Below are 21,333 nucleotides of genomic sequence, written 5' to 3'. Positions count from 1 at the left end.
CTCTACGTTAATATGGTGGTCTATTTAGTCCACCAGGTTCTGCACACACTTCCATGATGGCTGCCACACACAAGCTATGCGCTGGTGTTCTTGGTGACGTACAGTACTATTGCTGTAACATGTCTGTTTTCTGCTTACCCACCAGCCACCACAGCCTCCACCTGTTAGGTTCTGTGTTTCCTTCCTGCAGGGTGATTGGTATAGCACACCTTGCTCTCTGGCTGTAATTAATATTAGCTTAATATTATGCATGCTCTAGCAGTGAGCTACCCCGAAGGAGCAGAGCCTAACGCCTAGACTAACGTATTGTAATCTTTAATAATAAATGGTTAAATGAACACGTGTGGTTTCCTGTCTGAAGGAGAGTGCTGTTCAGTGTTGTATAAATCCAATAATCACGTCATGGAAAGAAACCAGTGGTCAGTGTGGGGTCATTTAGCTTACGGTACACTATTACAGACACCTTAACCTTGAAGTGGACGGAAAGGACGCCATGACATGAGAAACATTTACAAGAGATGAGGGGGGGGGCTTGATTTTATGAAGAGGTGAGTATAAGAGCGAGAAAGGGAGAGAAAAGCTTACCTTCACACATACCACCTCAACACACTCACCACCTCAGCCACCGGCAGCAGTGTCCAGGTGAGTTAATCATTCTAATCTACCTCCATATTTCTCTATAAGTTGAATATACATATTCTATCTTTTATCTCCCTCTGTTTAATGTTTCGATCTCCTGTCCTCCCGTCTCTTTCTCTCCTCCTCTGTAACACTTGCTGTTTTTCCTCAATGCTGTATTTGACCTGACTTGGTCTGTAGTATTTTATCTACGTATTTTATGATTTTTCAGTTCAATAACCTCTCCCCTGAGTCTGACTTGTATTCTGTTTAGTCCCATTAGAACACAACCTCTTCTCCATGCTTTCTTCCTGTTTCTCTGTCAGTGATGGAGTCAGCCATTGGTGTACTCGTGTCCCAGTTCAAGGCGTTTGCTGGAAGTGATGGATCCTCAGACACACTGAGCAGAGATGAGTTCCAGAGCCTGGTCAAAACACAACTCCCCAACTTCGTTAAGGTAATTACATGTTAATTATACTGTGGTTAACGTTTGAGTAATACTATAATAACCAGTGATCACCATCCCCTGCCCTGGTGTGCAGGCTTTTATTCCAGTCCAGCTATAATACAACTGATTCAGCTTGATGATTAGTGCTGGGCTGTAACAAAAGCGTCCACCCTTTAGCTCTCCAGGAGCGGGGTTGGTGAGCCACAACATCAGCTCGTGGTCCACTTCATTTCCTCTAGATGGGGACATAGACAGCACAGATGCCTCTTGTCCTTCCAACCTCTGCCTCCTGTGGTATATCAGTATACCCATTTGCATTTGTGCTTGTAAAGTGCTGTTCCGCCATCCTTTCTAGAATGGCCAAATAGCTTAATTTCCTTGTTCCCTTCTGATGACCTCAGATGGTAGAAAGGTTTCTTCTCGTCACATGGCTTTTCTGACAAGTATAATCAGATCAGTCAGTGTGGTTCTGAATCTGAGGAGAAGAGGAAAGGAAGCCTCTTAATTAGCGATTCTGACGGCCCTTATTGCCCCCCTGTAGAACGCTGGTGACCCAGCTGTCATCGACCGACTCATGGACTCAATTGACGAGAACAACGACGGAGAGCTCACCTTCCTGGAGTTCTGGCAGCTGATTGGACGACTAGCAAATCAACACGGCGGCTTTATCCAATAGGATGTCACCATATAATTACAATGATAACTTATTCTAATGGTATGGTTATCCCCATGTTGTGTTTCTAAATTGTCAAGTGTTTGCTAAAGCTATGGAGGATTTGTCTAGCAAAATAAAAACATGGATGAATCATACAACTATTGTATCTATGACTACCTGACCTTACTCACTCTCTCCCACTTTCTTTCTTTCTCTCTCCTCTCTCTCCCTTTCTGTCGCAGCCAGAATTCCCTCCTTGTGTTGAGAGTATAATTATGCCTCGCCTGACTAAAACTAATACTGCATACACACAGAGCAGTGATGGCATCAGACTGTGTCTGCATTGTCTGTGTAAATTGAGAATGTAAGCAGAATTTATTCTGGCCCTGTTGTGAATGAGACTGCTAGTGTTTTCCAGGAGGTTGTACCTCTTGCCAAATGAACAGGAGGCTGTAGGACGGAAAGAGAAAAACACCATTGTTAAGTGTATAGGCACTAGGCAGGAGTAAAGAATTGTGGACATAGCCTGGATGTCAGTCTTGCAGTCTTACTGCTTCAGCCAATGATGATTGCTATGACTAAACATGTTTGGTATGACAGCAGGGAAGGAGTTGGCTAAAGCAGAATATCTGGCTCCCAGACTATGGAGAATCAGTAGCAGTGAGTGGGTCAAATCAATGGGGAAGCCAAGACAGAAAAATAAAAGCCATATTACAACCTATGTGTTGTGATAATTGCGTTGTTTGCCCTGTAACCTGTTAGTTCATATGCCTTGACACCGTGATATATAGGCCTAAGGCCGAGACAATTAGAAGACAGTGGCAGAATAAATTCCACCAAACTTTTAATTTTTTCCCCCCGGATAGCAACCTCTGCCCAGTGAAGTCCACAAAGCATATTGCATGTACAGTAACATCCCCTACAGCATGGTCAAGCAAGTTCATGTTTTTGACATTTTTGGACTACTATACAACTATTGATTTAGAACAGCGGAGAGTTACCGCAAATCACAAAGAAAACAGGAGCTGCCTCTACTATTCCAGCACCATTTCAACATCATCAACTCACCTCTGCTTAGTCTAATACAGTGACAACTAAAAGATTCCAAAAACAATTTAGTCTAATCAACTTAATCTGTGTGTGTGTGCGTGCGTAAGTAGAAAAAAACATGTTGACTCACCCTACTTGTAGACACACCAATGCCATCCTCCTCTCTTTCATGTTGCCGAAACAGTCTATGACTTTGTCATACAGTACACGCTTTTAGTTGTTGTTGTCCTATAGGCTGGCTAAAATGCTTGCTCGCTAGCCTAACTTCCCTTCATGGGCAACGATTAGCCAGCTTGTTAATATTAGCCTACTACATCTAGCTACATTGATCTTCCATCCTCTCAGGCCAGAGGCACAATGTATGACTTTATGGTTGGATCAGAATCACCATTATAATCATTGGCCAGAACATAGAATCACAGTGGATTCTGAAAGTATTCAGACCCCTTGACTTTTTCCACATTTTGTTATGTTACAGCCTTATTCTAAAATGGGTTAAATAACACATGTTCCTCATCAATCTAAACACAATATCGCATAATGACAAAGCAAAAACAGGTTTAGACATTTTTGCAAATAAAAAAACTGAAATACCTTATTTGCGTAAGTATTCAGACCCTTTGCTATGAGACTCGAAATTGAGTTCAAGTGCATCTTGTTTCCAGTGATCATTCTTGAGATGTTTCTACAACTTGATTGGAGTCCACGTGTGGTAAATTCAATTGATTGGACATGATTTGGAAAGGCACACACCTGTCTATATATGGTCCCACAGTTTACAGTGCATGTCAGAGCAAAATCCAAGCCATGAGGTCGTATAAGAATTGTCCGTAGAGCTCCAAGACAGAATTGGGTTGAGGCACAGATCTGGGGAAGGGTACCAAAACATTTCTGCAGCATTGAAGGCCCACAAGAACACAGTGGCCTCCATTATTCTTAAATGGTGCTCCCGAGTGGCACAGTGGACTAAGGCACTGCATCTCAGTGCAAGAGGCGTCACTACAGTCCCTGGTTCAAATCCAGGCTGTATCACATCCGGCTGTGATTCGGAGCCCCTTAGGGCAGCGCACAATTGGCCCAGCGTTGTCCGGGTTTGGCCGGGGGTAGGCCGTCATTGTAAATAACAATTTTGTTCTTAACTGACTTGCTTAGTTAAAGGTTAAATTAAATTTGGAAACACCAAGACTATTCCTAGAACTGGCTGCCCGGCCAAACTGAGCAATCAGGGGAGAAGGGCCTTTGTCAGGGAGGTGACCAAGAACCCAATGGTCACTCTGACAGAGCTCCAGAGTTCCTCTATGGAGATTGGAGAACCTTCCAGAAGGACAACCATCTCTACAGCACTCCACCAATCAGGATTTTTTCGTAGAGTGGCCAGACGGAAGCCTCTCCTCAGTAAAAGGCACATGACAGCCCGCTTGGAGTTTGCCAAAAGGCACCTAAAGGACTCTGACCATGAGAAACAAGATGCTCTGGTCTGATGAAACCAAGGTTGAACTCTTTGACCTGAATACCAAGTGTCACGTCTAGAGGAAACCTGGCACCATCCCTACGGTGAAGCATGGTGGTGGCAGCATCATGCTGTGGGGATGTTTTTCAGCGGCAAGGACTAGGAGTCTAGACCGGATCGAGGGAACGATTTACAGAGCAAAATACAGAGCGATACTTGATGAAAACCTGCTCCAGAGCACTCAGGACCTCAGACTGGGGCAAAGGATCACCTTCCAACAGGATAACAACCCTAAGCACACAGCCAAGAAAATGCAGGAGTGGCTTCAGGACAAGTCTCTGAATGTCCTCGAGTGGCCCACCCAGAGACCAGACTTGAACAAGAACTAACATCTCTAGAGAACGGAAAATAGTTGTGCAGCGACACTCCCCATTCAATCTGACAGAGCTTGAGAGGATCTGCAGAGAAAAATGGGAGAAACTCCCCAAATACAGGTGTGCCAAGCTTGTAGCGTCATACCCAAGAAGACCCAAGGCTGTAATCGCTGCCAAAGGTGCTTCAACGAAGCACAAGATAAACTATCATTGTAAAAAATAATAATAATCAAGGGAGGCCAAATGCTCACTGGCTTCCCTTGCATTCAATGCTACAGGCGGCAACAATATAATTCTCTTTTTGACTAGACGGCATCGGATAGATGGGCTACACATACAGAGGGCCGCTGTTTCGCTCGCTTGGTTGCTTTCTCCGGTGAGATCCATTCAACCTCTTGTGAATTGAAGGAAAAAAACTTATGAAACACAGAGACAAAAGATACATTCTTTTATCCGTTTATTTTTTTTGTCAATTTCTTGGGGAAGCCTGGCTTCCCTTGGCATCCATGAATACATGCCACGGAAGAATGTAGCCTACGTGTAAATAACCAACTGACTAAAAACATGGCTGTGAATATGTTCTTAATGTATCTGTCTGTGAGGTCTACATGACTAAGTTTCTCCTTGCTTTGTGAATAATTATACATTATGGTTTGTGTTTCTGAGCAATGTGGTTGAATAAACTCAAACTGATGTTGACTTTAAGGGTGTGGTGGAAATCTGACTCAGTCTACTACCATGCACAGACACACACACCTTATTGCCTGTTCACGCTTGCTCACTCAAGGTGCTGATGCAATGTGGTGGCTAAAATATTTGAGCCATCCCTAACATTGATCTGTGGAAAGTAATTTTAAGTTACTTTTTATGTTTTGTGGAGGGTTTATCATATTAAGGCTACAAATTGTTAACATTTTTCTAAATACAACATTGCATTATGTTTTTAGAATCAAACTATAGGCTATAGTCCACAATAAACCATCTATTGTAAACATGAAAATAAAATAACTACTCTATAGTTTGCCAGTTAACACCCCATTCAGAACCAATCAGTCGATATAATCGAGAAAATCATCAGAAATCACGCGGTATGAAACAGACAGTGGGGCGCCGCCTGACCCACTAGTTGATCAGAAGGTTCAAATCAACGTTTCATATCGTAAAGAGTAGTTATTAACACAATAAAATGAATCTGTTGGCAGCCCTTCCCCCTTCGTCTATTTCCTATCTCCCTTGCTCTTTCCCATCCACACGCCCCCCTTTCCCAGGCACACGCCCTTCTGTGACACAATACAAAAAAGTTTGGTGAAGAAAAATTCTATCACGGAAAAGATTATTTTGAGTGCAACTAGTTGATCAAGTTTGAGCCTTGAGAAGAGTGCCTGAGAGACTGTGAGAAACAGAGAGAGCCTGGACAAGATAATTGGCATCGAACACATTTGTTTTTTTCTCATTCACAATCTAACGGTGAGTAGATAAAGTAACTGAAGTATGTAGCCTAGCTTGTTTGTCTGAAGTTCCGTTGACTCAAGCAGGCCATTGCGTTGATGGATCCAAATGGGCCTCCCAGAAAATGTTCCTCCGTTCGAACATTAATAATGTATAGTTTGCGAGCGGATCTATTGTCCTAAACCCACCTAGCATGATAGTACAGGGATCGGCTTCTCCTTGTCGGTAACCCAATCCTCAACCCCTTTACAATTCAGGACAAACCAGAGGGCGCGTCTTTATTTATTAAATTTTCCCTGTCAGTCTTACCTCGGGACCACTCTCTACAAATCGACCGTATTAGTTAGGCTAAAGGCGGGGGCGGCGCAAAACCACGGTGGGTAGGCTACCCACAATCGTCTCAAATTATGCACGAGCCGAAGAGTGAACGGTTCGGTAGTTGTTGTAGTTACAAGCTTGTGGACAATGACATTCGTTCGAGTCTGTCTACAGCCTCAACACCGACCGTGGTCCTGTGTAACAGCAGCTAGGACATCTCGCTCTCTAGTCTTTTCACCCTGAATTATTAACGAACGGTAAAACGCTGGTAGCGCGAGTCGAATGGCAACCCAAGGTGTATTGAATAGCGCGGGGAGAAATGGCTTGTGGAAAACGGCGTTGACAGCACCATACAGGTATGGTTGCGGAAGTGAGCCAGTCACACCTTGTAAGTTATTGAACACACCACATCCCCGCTGATTGATTCTGGTTGGCCATCGAAATAATCAAAGCTCATGCAGGTGAAACGAGTCCACTGAACCGAGCTTCACACAGTTAATAGGCATGGAGAGAGTGAGTAGACTTGGCTCTAAATAAGCTATTGTGTGAAAGTCTGCCCGTTTATGTAGTTAGGCCTGTAGTAGTGGTTCTCAAACTTTGCTGTGACCCACCCAAAGCCTTCTGAATATGATTATCCTAATTAGACTGAAGCAAGTTCTCTGCCATATTCAGGCTGCCACATGTATCTATCCCCTAAATGTGTTAGGAAAGGAGAAAAATATGTACATTTTCAGGTTGATGATCACATTGCAAGCCATGCCATCCCAGGTCATGCCAGGTATAACCCACAATGCTTTATAGACACACAACCCACTCGGCACACACTGGTTGAATTAACGTTGTTTCAACATTATTTGCCAACATATTGTGACGTGAATCAACATGGAACATTTTGAAAACAGTCAACCAGCATTGGAAACATTGAAATGTGGGTAAAACTTCAACTTAAATACATTGACTTAACCTGACGAAAAGGTTGCTACAGTGCATCAGTCTAATTTCAACATAATAATCAGAACTATGTATAAGTTGAAATCCTGTTAAATTCCACTTAAAAACATAAAGAATCGTTTTCATCATATTCAATATGGATGAAGTTACGTTGAGTTTCATATTTGATTAGACATATTTTACGTCATTGTTTCAACGTCATGCCATTAACCTAAATATAGAGGTATATTGGAATAAAAAGTGAAGCCACAGTCCTACAATTCCTGCCTGAACATTGTCTCCTAGTGGAATACAGGAGGAAATTCACTTCAGTCAGATCAAGTCTACCATCTAGATACATACCTCTATTGTACCCTGCTTAGCTATGGAAACAAGCTGTGTTAGATTCAACTGAGATATCATGTCAACGCATAAACATTATTCAGCTTCCATACTCATTTGTGTAGACTACCTAGATAACGTTGAATAGTTGAAAGTAACTCCTAACTTTTCTTACACAAGCTGGATGTGAAAGTAAATTCGTAGTGAGGTTTATTAAACATCAATTAAACATGTCTGTCTCCCGAGTGGCACAGCGGTCTAAGGCACTGCGTCTCAGTGCTTTAGGCGTCACTACAGACACCCTGGTTTGATTCCAGGCCGTATCACAACTGTCCGTGATTGGGAGTCCCGTAGGGCGGTGCACAATTGGCCCATCGTAGCCCGAGTTTGGCCGGTGTAGACCGTCATTGTAAATAAGAATTTGTTCTTAACTGACTAGCATTAAATAAAGGTTCAATTTGAGAAAATATATAAAAAAATGTCTTGTTGGAGCCAGCGCTGACCTGGTTTTCCCAAGTCATTGCTTCAAACATAAAACACCAAACTAGTGTCACCTACTGAACTCTGTTGTCTCTTAACTTCTCATCTCCTCTCCTCCCTCCCGCTGACCGAGTCCTGTCCAGGGTTCTGTTCTGTATTCTGGTGCAGCCCGGGCAGCTTGGTTTCACACCAGTTAGTCTCATTACATCCTCTGTTCGATCTGCTCATCAATCACTCTGATCTAGGGCTCAAACACACACACACACACACACACACACACACACACACACACACACACACACACACACACACACACACACACACACACACACACACACACACACACACACACACACACAATATATAACAAGGATGGGCAACTGATGGGGGTGGGGGCCACCAAAAATCAGAACTCGTCATGAGGGGCCACAGTAGCTTGCGGGTCTGCGTACCCACATCCATACCCACACATGCAGTCAGAGCTGGCCCTAGCCTTTTGGGGGCCCTAAACAAAATTCTTTGAGTGAATTTCCTGCGATTCTACACTTGCCATGAGACCAATGTTTGCTGTTTTTAATATTCATTTAATCTGATGATACATGGGGGTCCCGGTCGGTAATTTGACCATGATTACCTCACGTTTAGATAGCTGGCCGCTAGACTCGTTTACCAATATAACATGTTTAGCTGACATGGCTAATTGAGTGACTGACATAACAAGAGAAACTGTTGATGCACAACCACATGTAGAAATGTCACCCTGTCTATTCTACTATTGTAACTCTCAACATTAAGTTGAGACCCTGACTGAGGTCCTGAAAATGTGTGGAAATTGATCCGCGGGCCTACAAAGGGGTCCAGGTGCCCATCCCTGATATAATAATATATTCCATTTAGCAGACTCTTTTGTCCAAAGCGACTTAGTCATGCGTGCATACAAACCCACTACCCTGGCGTTACTGGCACCATGCTTTGCCAACTGAGCTACAGAGGACCACACACAGCGGGTCCTAATTATGGGACATGTGCGTAGAAAGGTGTCTCTTGCTCGGGACACACGCAGGCTGGTGAAATAGTGATGAGAGGGATGAAGATGATGACAGATTTCCAGCGGTGTGGGTCTGGTTGGCTAATGTGTTTGTTACAGCGGAACTCAAACAGGATAGTGTGTGGCATCAAGGTGGGATATGAAACAGAATCCTACACCTGGCATCAGACCATGGGTGTGTTCTGCTCTCACTCACCCACTAATTAGGCTAATGTAAGAGCAGTCCTAATTGGCCTAGGCACAGGGGACAGGTGTGTGTGTTTGTGGGAATGCACATGCATTTTGGTGTGACAGTGTCAGATGGGAGATTTACCTGTGGGTTGGGGCTCTAGGGTTACCCTCATCAGGACATCACCCATCATCATTATCCTCAGCAGGACATCACCCGACCTACCCTCAGGACATCACCCGACCTACCCTCAGGATATCACCCTAATGTTAAAAGAGAAGGGGTTAGAGATAGTGTAGAGGGGGTAGGGTAGCTATATATATATATATATATATATATATATATATATATATATATATGAGAGAGAGAGAGTAACAGACAGGTCTTAGCTGTAGTAATGTGAACCCATGGCCTTCTGCTGGCTTATGGTGATCAGGTATCCCTCTCCATCAGACATCACAGCTCCCATTGTTTACCTCGCTCCTCCCGTCCCTCCCTCTCTCTCGTTCCATCCTTTCCTTAGTTTACCTCACCGGGCTCTCCTTATCTTCCTCCATCCCTCTTTCATTCTTTCTTTTATTCTGATGTCCTCTTTCTACACTCTTAGATAAAAAGGTACTATCTAGAACCTAAAAGGGTTCTTCAGCTGTCCCCATTGAATAACCCTTTTTTGTTCCAGTTCGAAACCATTTGGTTCCAGGTAGAACCCTTTTGCGTTCCATGCAGGACCCTTTCCACAGAGTTTTCTATGTGGAATCAAAAAGGATTTTCCTATGGGGACAGCCGAATAACTCTTTAAGAACCCTTTTTTCTAAGAGTGTACCTTGTCTTAACAGTTCCAGCTAGTTCCAGTGAAACAGTTGCTGCATTCAATTGTCTAAACTTTTGATTTTTCTGCACCTCTCCTCTCTCCCAGTAGCTATGGAGTCGGCCATCCAGACAGTGGTAGGAGTGTATCTGAAGTCTGCCAAAGGGAAGGACAGTCTCGGAGATAAGGACTTCCAGGGCCTCGTCAATAAACAGCTCGGCAACATCATGACTGTAAGGTCCACCTATCCTTGTATTACTACTCCTCAACCCTGACCCTAGGTTTGTGTCCACGTCCCGGTTAAACGCGATCCTCAACCACAACCCTGACCCTAGGTTAGTGTCCACGTCCCGGTTAAACGCGAGCCTCAACCACAACCCTGACCCTAGGTTCGTGTCCACGTCCCGGTTAAACGCGAGCCTCAACCACAACCCTGACCCTAGGTTTGTGTCCACGTCCCGGTTAAACGCGATCCTCAACCACAACCCTGACCCTAGGTTAGTGTCCACGTCCCGGTTAAACGCGAGCCTCAACCACAACCCTGACCCTAGGTTCGTGTCCACGTCCCGGTTAAACGCGAGCCTCAACCACAACCCTGACCCTAGGTTTGTGTCCACGTCCCGGTTAAACGCGATCCTCAACCACAACCCTGACCCTAGGTTAGTGTCCACGTCCCGGTTAAACGCGAGCCTCAACCACAACCCTGACCCTAGGTTCGTGTCCACGTCCCGGTTAAACGCGAGCCTCAACCACAACCCTGACCCTAGGTTTGTGTCCACGTCCCGGTTAAACGCGAGTCTCAACCACAACCCTGACCCTAGGTTAGTGTCCACGTCCCGGTTAAACGCGAGCCTCAACCACAACCCTGACCCTAGGTTTGTGTCCATGTCCCGGTTAAACGCGAGTCTCAACCACAACCCTGACCCTAGGTTTGTGTCCATGTCCCGGTTAAACGCGAGCCTCAACCACAACCCTGACCCTAGGTTAGTGTCCACGTCCCGGTTAAACGCGAGCCTCAACCACAACCCTGACCCTAGGTTCGTGTCAACGTCCCGGTTAAACGCGAGTCTCAACCACAACCCTGACCCTAGGTTCGTGTCCACGTCCCGGTTAAACGCGAGCCTCAACCACAACCCTGACCCTAGGTTCGTGTCCACGTCCCGGTTAAACGCGAGCCTCAACCACAACCCTGACCCTAGGTTTGTGTCCACGTCCCGGTTAAACGCGAGCCTCAACCACAACCCTGACCCTAGGTTAGTGTCCACGTCCCGGTTAAACGCGAGTCTCAACCACAACCCTGACCCTAGGTTTGTGTCCACGTCCCGGTTAAACGCGAGCCTCAACCACAACCCTGACCCTAGGTTTGTGTCCACGTCCCGGTTGAACGCGAGTCTCAACCACAACCCTGACCCTAGGTTAGTGTCCACGTCCCGGTTAAACGCGAGCCTCAACCACAACCCTGACCCTAGGTTTGTGTCCACGTCCCGGTTAAACGCGAGCCTCAACCACAACCCTGACCCTAGGTTTGTGTCCACGTCCCGGTTAAACGCGAGCCTCAACCACAACCCTGACCCTAGGTTTGTGTCCACGTCCCGGTTAAACGCGAGCCTCAACCACAACCCTGACCCTAGGTTAGTGTCCACGTCCCGGTTAAACGCGAGCCTCAACCACAACCCTGACCCTAGGTTTGTGTCCACTTCCCGGTTAAACGCGAGCCTCAACCACAACCCTGACCCTAGGTTTGTGTCCACGTCCCGGTTAAACGCGAGCCTCAACCACAACCCTGACCCTAGGTTAGTGTCCACGTCCCGGTTAAACGCGAGCCTCAACCACAACCCTGACCCTAGGTTCGTGTCCACGTCCCGGTTAAACGCGAGTCTCAACCACAACCCTGACCCTAGGTTCGTGTCCACGTCCCGGTTAAACGCGAGTCTCAACCACAACCCTGACCCTAGGTTCGTGTCCACGTCCCGGTTAAACGCGATCCTCAACCACAACCCTGACCCTAGGTTCGTGTCCACGTCCCGGTTAAACGCGAGCCTCAACCACAACCCTGACCCTAGGTTAGTGTCCACGTCCCGGTTAAACGCGAGTCTCAACCACAACCCTGACCCTAGGTTAGTGTCCACGTCCCGGTTAAACGCGAGTCTCAACCACAACCCTGACCCTAGGTTAGTGTCCCCGTCCCGGTTAAACGCGAGTCTCAACCACAACCCTGACCCTAGGTTTGTGTCCATGTCCCGGTTAAACGCGAGCCTCAACCACAACCCTGACCCTAGGTTTGTGTCCACGTCCCGGTTAAACGCGAGCCTCAACCACAACCCTGACCCTAGGTTAGTGTCCACGTCCCGGTTAAACCCGAGCCATGACCCTAGGTTAGTGTCCACGTCCCGGTTAAACGCGAGCCTCAACCACAACCCTGACCCTAGGTTTGTGTCCACGTCCCGGTTAAACGCGAGCCTCAACCACAACCCTGACCCTAGGTTTGTGTCCACGTCCCGGTTAAACGCGAGCCTCAACCACAACCCTGACCCTAGGTTAGTGTCCGTCCCGGTTAAACCCGAGCCATGACCCTAGGTTCGTGTCCACGTCCCGGTTAAACCCGAGCCTCAACCACGACCCTAGGTTCGTGTCCGCGTCCAGGTTAAACCCGAGCCTCGACCACGACCCTAGGTTCGTGTCCGCGTCCCGGTTAAACCCGAGCCTCAACTCTAGTCATAATGCAAATCAGCACCAGGTGTTGGGGAAGCAATCTTTAATGATAGACTCTCTCTCTCTGTACCCCCACTCTCTTCCTCTCTCCCCCTCTCACCTCATAGGGAACAGACAGTTCCTCTGCAGTGAAGGAGATGCGTAAGGGATTGGACGAAAACAAAGATGGGAAGGTCAGCTTCCAGGAATACATGACTCTGATCGGCTACGTGGCAAACACCCTCAGCGAGCAGAGGACTGCAGCCAACACACCTGCCTCATAGGAACTACATATGGCTTCATAGACACTCTATAAGATGTCTTATGCAGTCTATAAGGCAGGGTTCTTCAATCCTGGTCCTAGTGACCCACGGTGTGTGCAGGCTTTAGTTCCATACCAGCACTGACACACCAGATGAAACTCGTGAAGGCTTTGATGGGATTGATTACAGTGTGTGTGACCACAGGGCCAGAATTGAAGAACACTGCCATAAGGCCCCATGTACCTATAGAGGCTCATAGACCTGTCATGGACTGTCAATCTCCCTTGGCTGTATATCACTACATATTCACTACATAATCAGACTTAACTTCATCTCAACATATTTTATATGCTTACAATACACTACCAATCTTCATCTCAGTTATAACAATGTTACTGGTTTTATAAATACTTTATGAAGGCATTTTTTACATTAAGTTTAACAGTTGGCATGTTTTAGTATAACTACTCTAAATCAACACTTCTACAGTAAATGGTTTGTTATCATGTTGAAATAAATGCCATGGCAATGTTTTAAAGTCATGTCTTCTTTCACTGCTCTAACGTGATCTCTAAATGACATTCTCTAGGTGGCCCTGTGTCATGATGAAGACACACCTTATAGAACTGATACCTGCTTCCATGGCCACCAGCGGCCCCTTCTAAATATAGTCGTGTCACACTCCGTGGCCCACGATGCACCAGAATATTGAAATTGGACACCAATATACAACACCACCTATTGTGCACAGCAAGGATACACACACACACGTCTTCTGCCAACAGAATACAATGCTGCATTGCACCAGGGAAAGATAAACAAGTCTTTACTGTAATACAGGCAGATCTATACACTACAATCCTACTTTCCACTCCCCCGGGGCGAGCAGCCTCAGAGCTGAAGTGGGTGCAACATACAAGTACGGTATGTTACATTAACATTCAGACTTAATAAACAAACCGTGCACAGACACTATACAACTCAGGGGTTGTATAAGCCTGAGACGTGGTCAAAGAAACAGCACATAGAAATAAACAAGGAGACATATTTATTTTCCTGTTTTGGTTTGTGGAGTGCAGTTGTCATTAAAATATACATTACAATAGCTATGCATTTGTATGAATGTAGGATTTGTGTGTAATTTTGTTTGCTTGTATACGTGTGTGTTACAGAAGTGATCAATCAATTTTATTTTTTATTTTATATAGCCCTTCGTACATCAGCTAATATCTCGAAGTGCTGTACAGAAACCCAGCCTAAAACCCCAAACAGCTAGTAATGCAGGTGTAGAAGCACGGTGGCTAGGAAAAACTCCCTAGAAAGGCCAAAACCTAGGAAGAAACCTAGAGAGGAACCAGGTGATAGCTATGCATGGCTGCCTGTCAAGGGTGTTGTCTCCATTCAGCTAGTACCCTCTGATCCTGTATCAGGTACCAGCTTCCCTTTCAAACAGACGCAGGCCAGACACACACCCACTAGGCTAACCACAGCCTCTGGTCTGTTGGGCTGTTTATATTATAAACCCCCTCTGGAGCTCCTATATTACCCTGATGCCATTCCAGCATGTTCTGCCCTTCAGTTCAATAACCACTACCATCTAACCTACTGGGAGACAGAACCATTGTTTCAGGCCTAATCACCAGCTGAAATTGGCTGCTACCAACCAGTGGGTCCAACACAGCATTTGGAAACACAGTGCCAGGCCAAGCAGGGCAGCTGTTGGACCAGGCCCAGCCAACAAGGTCATCACACCCCACGCCCTGAGGGGAACAGACACAGTTCACTGAGCAGATGCTTGAGAATGACAGATTACAGTTTTTCCTAATTGTTTACACACTAAAATTGGAACTTGAAACGCAGTCACCGAAACCTGAAACTCATGTACCAAATCCTTAGACCAAGTCTGCAAAATTGCAAACTCTATAACAATGCCAAGCTCTATAAACCAATTGGCAACACCAACTCCTCACAGGTGTAAACACTAGTTGCTGAATTGTTCACTTAGAAATCAGAGCTTTAGCGCTATAAAAGGCCACAGATGAGCTCTCCTGTTCTGGAGGGAAATGGAGGTCAATGGTGAAGCAAGAGCTAGAGGTGAAGGTGTGAGAAGAGGAGGACGAGGAAGGACAGTTGTCTCAGATGAGATCAGGGCCACATTTGTTGACCATGTGCTCAACCATGGGTTGAGTATGAGGGAGGCTGGGCAGAGTTCAGCCCAACCTGAGCCACTACACGGTTACATCTATCATCCCTACATTCAGAAATGACAACCGGTAAGTTACCTACCATCTACACTATGCTCTTTATGTTTACTGCAGTCCGACATACCAGTAGGCCTATGTTACTCAGGGATTGTTTCCCAACGTTACAGTAATGTCATCATATTTGTGGATCTTCTGCAGAACTGAGAGACGGCCCGGCCATGGTGGAAGAGCCCGGCTGTTCACACCAGAACAGGAGACCGCTATTGTGAACATGGTGGTGGCAAACAATACCATTAGACTACGAGGAATCCAGAACCACATCATTTCAGAAACACAATATTCAATAACATTCACCAGGAGGGCTTCTACACTGGACCGTGTATTACAGCACAACCGAATCCGGATGAAACAGGTCTACAGGGTGCCATTTGAGCGACACTCAGAGGGTTAAAGAACAGCACTATGAATATGTGCAAGTAAGTACTATACTGTGAATTTACTATCATATCAGCACTGTATAGACACATTACAGTACTGTAATCCAGTGTATTGTGCCTCACCATACTGACTGCTCTAGGTCTATGGCACCTTGTCTTGTCTGCTTCAGAGTCTTGGAGCTGGGTGCTAGCCAAAAGACGGGGACGGAACATTATTGGCCACCGTGCCATTGTGAATGTCCCTGGACAGCGCGGAGGGAATATCACCATGTGTGCAGCCGTTAGCCAGCAAGGCGTCCTCCATCACCATGCCAACCTTAGTCCCTACAACACCGCCCTTCTCATCACATTCCTGGACACACTACATGGCATCCTCATTCCAGCCGAGCAGAGGGGTGGACCAGAGCAGCCCAGGTATGTTGTCATCTGGGACAACGTGAGTTTCCACCGGGCTGCTCTGGTCCATCGACCACCCACAATTTGTTCTATACCTCCCACCATATTCCCCATTCCTAAACTCAATCTAATAGTTTTTCTCGGCATGGCGATGGAAGGTGTATGACCGCCATCCTCTCACACGCATGCCTCTTCTCCAGGCAATGGAGGATGCATGTGGTGAAGTTGATGTGGGGGCTTTGGGCGGCTGGATCCATCACTCCAGAAGATTCTGTTTAGCCAGGGAACACATGGCTTGTGATGTAGATGAGGTGCTGTGGCCAGACCCAAATAGGAGGCAGGTGTAATGAACACGAGGGGAGACAGCGCTGGTTTCTGGGTAGCTGGGTCCAGGGGCAGGCAGAAGGTCATACACGGGGGGGCCAAAAGGGCAATAGTACAGGCGGGGAAAAGGCTAGTAACGTAGTCCGGGAGATCAGGCAATAGATAGATAACAGGAAATCCGATAGGCTAAAGTACAGGCAGGGAATAGGAAAAAGGCGGGGTTAGTGAGGCAGGCAAAAACTATCATACACAGGAGAAGCTGATCACGGGAACCACAGCACTCTGCAAGCCGTGTGTCACAAAACAAACAATACCTCACAGTGATGGGGTGCAGCAAACATGTGGAAACAATTGTGGAAACTGTAAATGAAATATTTTCCATTTCAGAGTATAAGTATTGAGATAGTCTGTATTTTAATCTTGTGGATGGCATGCATCTTTGAAAGAATATTGTCTGTGCCATAGCAGGGCCTCTCACCTTCCTCCAGGGTTTCTCCTGTTGTTGTGGTGTTTATCTAAACATTGCTTCCCCTGGCCTATGTTTTGACACGCAGTACAATATGGCTACAGGCCCGGGCCATGGCAATCCACTGCTACAATAGCACACTGACTGAGACAGTAAGTGATACCCCATTGTGGCTCTCTCTGCACCTTGTCCCCATTGTGGCTCTCTGCACCTTGTCTCCATTGTGGCTCTCTGCACCTTGTCTCCATTGTGGCTCTCTCTCTGCACCTCGTCTCCATTGTGGCTCTCTGCACCTTGTCTCCATTGTGGCTCTCTGCACCTTGTCCCCATTGTGGCTCTCTGCACCTTGTCTCCATTGTGGCTCTCTGCACCTTGTCTCCATTGTGGCTCTCTCTGCACCTTGTCTCGATTGTGGCTCTCTGCACCTTGTCCCCATTGTGGCTCTCTGCACCTCGTCTCCATTGTGGCTCTCTGCACCTTGTCTCCATTGTGGCTCTCTCTCTGCACCTCGTCTCCATTGTGGCTCTCTGCACCTTGTCTCCATTGTGGCTCTCTCTGCACCTTGTCTCCATTGTGGCTCTCTGCACCTTGTCTCCATTGTGGCTATCTCTGCACCTCGTCTCCATTGTGGCTCTCTCTGCACCTTGTCTCCATTGTGGCTCTCTCTGCACCTCGTCTCCATTGTGGCTCTCTCTGCACCTTGTCTCCATTGTGGCTCTCTCTGCACCTTGTCTCCATTGTGGCTCTCTACACCTTGTCTCCATTGTGGCTATCTCTGCACCTCGTCTCCATTGTGGCTCTCTCTGCACCTTGTCTCCATTGTGGCTCTCTGTACCTTGGCTCCATTGTGGCTCTCTCTGCACCTTGGCTCCATTGTGGCTCTCTCTGCACCTTGGCTCCATTGTGGCTCTCTCTGCACCTTGTCTCCATTGTGGCTCTCTCTGCACCTTGTCTCCATTGTGGCTCTCTCTGCACCTTGTCTCCATTGTGGCTCTCTCTGCACCTCGTCTCCATTGTGGCTCTCTCTGCACCTTGTCCCCATTGTGGCTCTCTGCACCTTGTCTCCATTGTGGCTCTCTGCACCTTGTCTCCATTGTGGCTCTCTCTCTGCACCTCGTCTCCATTGTGGCTCTCTGCACCTTGTCTCCATTGTGGCTCTCTGCACCTTGTCCCCATTGTGGCTCTCTGCACCTTGTCTCCATTGTGGCTCTCTCTGCACCTTGTCTCCATTGTGGCTCTCTGCACCTTGTCCCCATTGTGGCTCTCTGCACCTCGTCTCCATTGTGGCTCTCTGCACCTCGTTTCCATTGTGGCTCTCTCTGCACCTTGGCTCCATTGTGGCTCTCTCTGCACCTTGGCTCCATTGTGGCTCTCTCTGCACCTTGTCTCCATTGTGGCTCTCTCTGCACCTTGTCTCCATTGTGGCTCTCTCTGCACCTCGTCTCCATTGTGGCTCTCTCTGCACCTCGTCTCCATTGTGGCTCTCTCTGCACCTCGTCTCCATTGTGGCTCTCTCTGCACCTCGTCTCCATTGTGGCTCTCTCTGCACCTCGTCTCCATTGTGGCTCTCTGCACCTTGGCTCCATTGTGGCTCTCTCTCTGCACCTTGGCTCCATTGTGGCTCTCTCTTCACCTCGTCTCCATTGTGGCTCTCTCTGCACCTCGTCTCCATTGTGGCTCTCTGCACCTTGTCTCCATTGTGGCTCTCTGCACCTTGTCTCCATTGTGGCTCTCTCTGCACCTTGTCTCCATTGTGGCTCTCTCTGCACCTTGTCTCCATTGTGGCTCTCTCTGCACCTTGTCTCCATTGTGGCTCTCTCTGCACCTTGTCTCCATTGTGGCTCTCTCTGCACCTTGTCTCCATTGTGGCTCTCTCTGCACCTTGTCTCCATTGTGGCTCTCTCTGCACCTTGTCTCCATTGTGGCTCTCTCTGCACCTTGTCTCCATTGTGGCTCTCTCTGCACCTTGTCTCCATTGTGGCTCTCTGCACCTTGTCTCCATTGTGGCTCTCTCTGCACCTTGGCTCCATTGTGGCTCTCTCTGCACCTTGTCTCCATTGTGGCTCTCTCTGCACCTTGTCTCCATTGTGGCTCTCTGCACCTTGTCTCCATTGTGGCTCTCTCTGCACCTTGGCTCCATTGTGGCTCTCTCTGCACCTTGTCTCCATTGTGGCTCTCTCTCTGCACCTTGTCTCCATTGTGGCTCTCTCTGCACCTTGTCTCCATTGTGGCTCTCTCTGCACCTTGTCTCCATTGTGGCTCTCTCTGCACCTTGTCTCCATTGTGGCTCTCTGCACCTTGTCTCCATTGTGGCTCTCTCTGCACCTTGTCTCCATTGTGGCTCTCTGCACCTTGTCTCCATTGTGGCTCTCTCTGCACCTTGTCTCCATTGTGGCTCTCTCTGCACCCTGGCTCCATTGTGGCTCTCTGCACCTTGTCTCCATTGTGGCTCTCTCTGCACCTTGTCTCCATTGTGGCTCTCTCTGCACCTTGTCTCCATTGTGGCTCTCTGCACCTTGTCTCCATTGTGGCTCTCTGCACCTTGTCTCCATTGTGGCTCTCTCTGTGTAGCAGTGTGATGTTGTTCCCCTAGATTATGCACCAAGTTGCACACAAGGACCAATTCAAATAGGCCAGGTCAAGAGGGGATGTTAATAATTTGATAATAATAATAATAATTCAGTGTATTTTTTTATTTTAATTACAGCTGCATAGCTAATGTTTTTATTTGGTGTACAAACACTTTTTTTAAACAATATTGTACATACATGTGATTGTAAAAGTTTTGTATATTTTGGTTTGGCCCATCGCGGGTTATCTGTATTTCCGTACCCCCTTATTGTTCTCTTTTGCCTGACCTTCGGCTAGCAAGGTATGTTGTCCTTGGCTCCGAAATTGTTTAATATAAAACCGTCATAATGTTACACAATGTACTGTTATGCAACCATAAGTTTGTTACAATGTGGATAATATAAAGATTTATGTTAACAAGTTTCACAAAGCTCGCTAACTAGGGTATCTATTGTAACTTGTGAGTACTTGGGACAGTGTTTGAGTGAGTGTCCATGTGCTGGCGCAGGTGCCTGAGAGCTAGGACTGCACCAAGGGTTAACATAATGTGTGTTGTCTCTTCGTGTGCAGGTATGTCTTTTATTTTGTCCGAATTATGTTCTGTATAATTTTACTTGTATTGTATGGTGTGCTGTTGTGCATTGAATGTGTGCACGCAGCACCTGTTATTTCCTTTTGGTTCTCTTTTGCCTGACCTTCGGCTAGCAAGGAGCCTGAGAGCTGTGACTGCGCCAAGGGTTAACATAATGTGTGTTGTCTCTTCGTGTGCAGGGCAAATAAAAATAATTCAACTAGCAGACCTTAATTAAAAGTACACAACGCAGAACGAACCACGCTACATCTGCACCTTGGCTCCATTGTGGCTCTCTCTTTGCACCTTGTCTCCATTGTGGCTCTCTGCACCTTGTCTCCATTGTGGCTCTCTCTGCACCTTGTCTCCATTGTGGCTCTCTGCACCTTGTCTCCATTGTGGCTCTCTTTGCACCTTGTCTCCATTGTGGCTCTCTCTGCACCTTGTCTCCATTGTGGCTCTCTCTGCACCTTGTCTCCATTGTAGCTCTCTGCACCTTGTCTCCATTGTGGCTCTCTGCACCTTGTCTCCATTGTGGCTCTCTGCACCTTGTCTCCATTGTGGCTCTCTGCACCTTGTCTCCATTGTGGCTCTCTGCACCTTGTCTCCATTGTGGCTCTCTCTGCACCTTGTCTCCATTGTGGCTCTCTACACCTTGTCTCCATTGTGGCTCTCTGCACCTTGTCTCCATTGTGGCTCTCTGCACCTTGTCTCCATTGTGGCTCTCTCTGCACCTTGTCTCCATTGTGGCTCTCTCTGCACCTTGTCTCCATTGTGGCTCTCTCTGCACCTTGTCTCCATTGTGGCTCTCTGCACCTTGTCTCCATTGTGGCTCTCTGCACCTTGTCTCCATTGTGGCTCTCTCTGCACCTTGTCTCCATTGTGGCTCTCTGCACCTTGTCTCCATTGTGGCTCTCTCTGCACCTTGTCTCCATTGTGGCTCTCTCTGCACCTTGTCTCCATTGTGGCTCTCTCTGCACCTTGTCTCCATTGTGGCTCTCTCTGCACCTTGTCTCCATTGTGGCTCTCTCTGCACCTTGTCTCCATTGTGGCTCTCTCTGCACCTTGGCTCTGTGGCCAAAGTGTATAAATAGGCTATACCACATTGCTCTCCTCTGCTCCTCTCCTCTTCTGCTTTCCCTCTGCTCCTCTCCTCTTCTGCTTTCCCTCTCCTCCTCATCTCCTCTTCTGCTTTCCCTCTCCTCTTCTGCTTTCCCTCTCCTCCTCTCCTCTTCTGCTTTCCCTCTCCTCCTCCTCTCCTCTTCTGCTTT

General features: G+C 47.1%; 2 protein-coding genes across 3 annotated transcripts; both read left to right on the top strand.

Annotated features, from left to right (window-relative positions):
* The first annotated feature begins 923 nt into the window (after nt 1-923).
* LOC120048813 (protein S100-A11-like) lies at nt 924-1,834 on the top strand. The gene is made up of 2 exons (XM_038995053.1): nt 924-1,075; nt 1,608-1,834. The coding sequence occupies exons 1-2, from the start codon at nt 947-949 to the stop codon at nt 1,740-1,742; spliced, it is 264 nt and encodes an 87-aa protein (XP_038850981.1). The 5' UTR covers nt 924-946; the 3' UTR covers nt 1,743-1,834.
* A 4,032-nt stretch (nt 1,835-5,866) lies between these two features.
* Nucleotides 5,867-13,636, top strand: LOC120047762 (protein S100-A16-like). 2 transcript variants are annotated; one of them, XM_038993317.1, is made up of 3 exons: nt 5,867-6,062; nt 10,251-10,372; nt 12,959-13,636. In XM_038993317.1, the coding sequence occupies exons 2-3, from the start codon at nt 10,253-10,255 to the stop codon at nt 13,112-13,114; spliced, it is 276 nt and encodes a 91-aa protein (XP_038849245.1). In that variant the 5' UTR covers nt 5,867-6,062; nt 10,251-10,252; the 3' UTR covers nt 13,115-13,636. The 2 variants fall into 2 exon arrangements, with proteins under 2 accessions (XP_038849245.1, XP_038849246.1); XM_038993318.1 differs by having other exon boundaries at nt 10,248-10,372.
* The last annotated feature ends 7,697 nt before the right edge of the window (nt 13,637-21,333 follow it).

This window comes from Salvelinus namaycush, chromosome 5, assembly GCF_016432855.1.
Source record: "Salvelinus namaycush isolate Seneca chromosome 5, SaNama_1.0, whole genome shotgun sequence".
NCBI classification, from domain to species: domain Eukaryota; kingdom Metazoa; phylum Chordata; class Actinopteri; order Salmoniformes; family Salmonidae; genus Salvelinus; species Salvelinus namaycush.
This window is presented reverse-complemented; position numbering and strand designations above follow the sequence as displayed.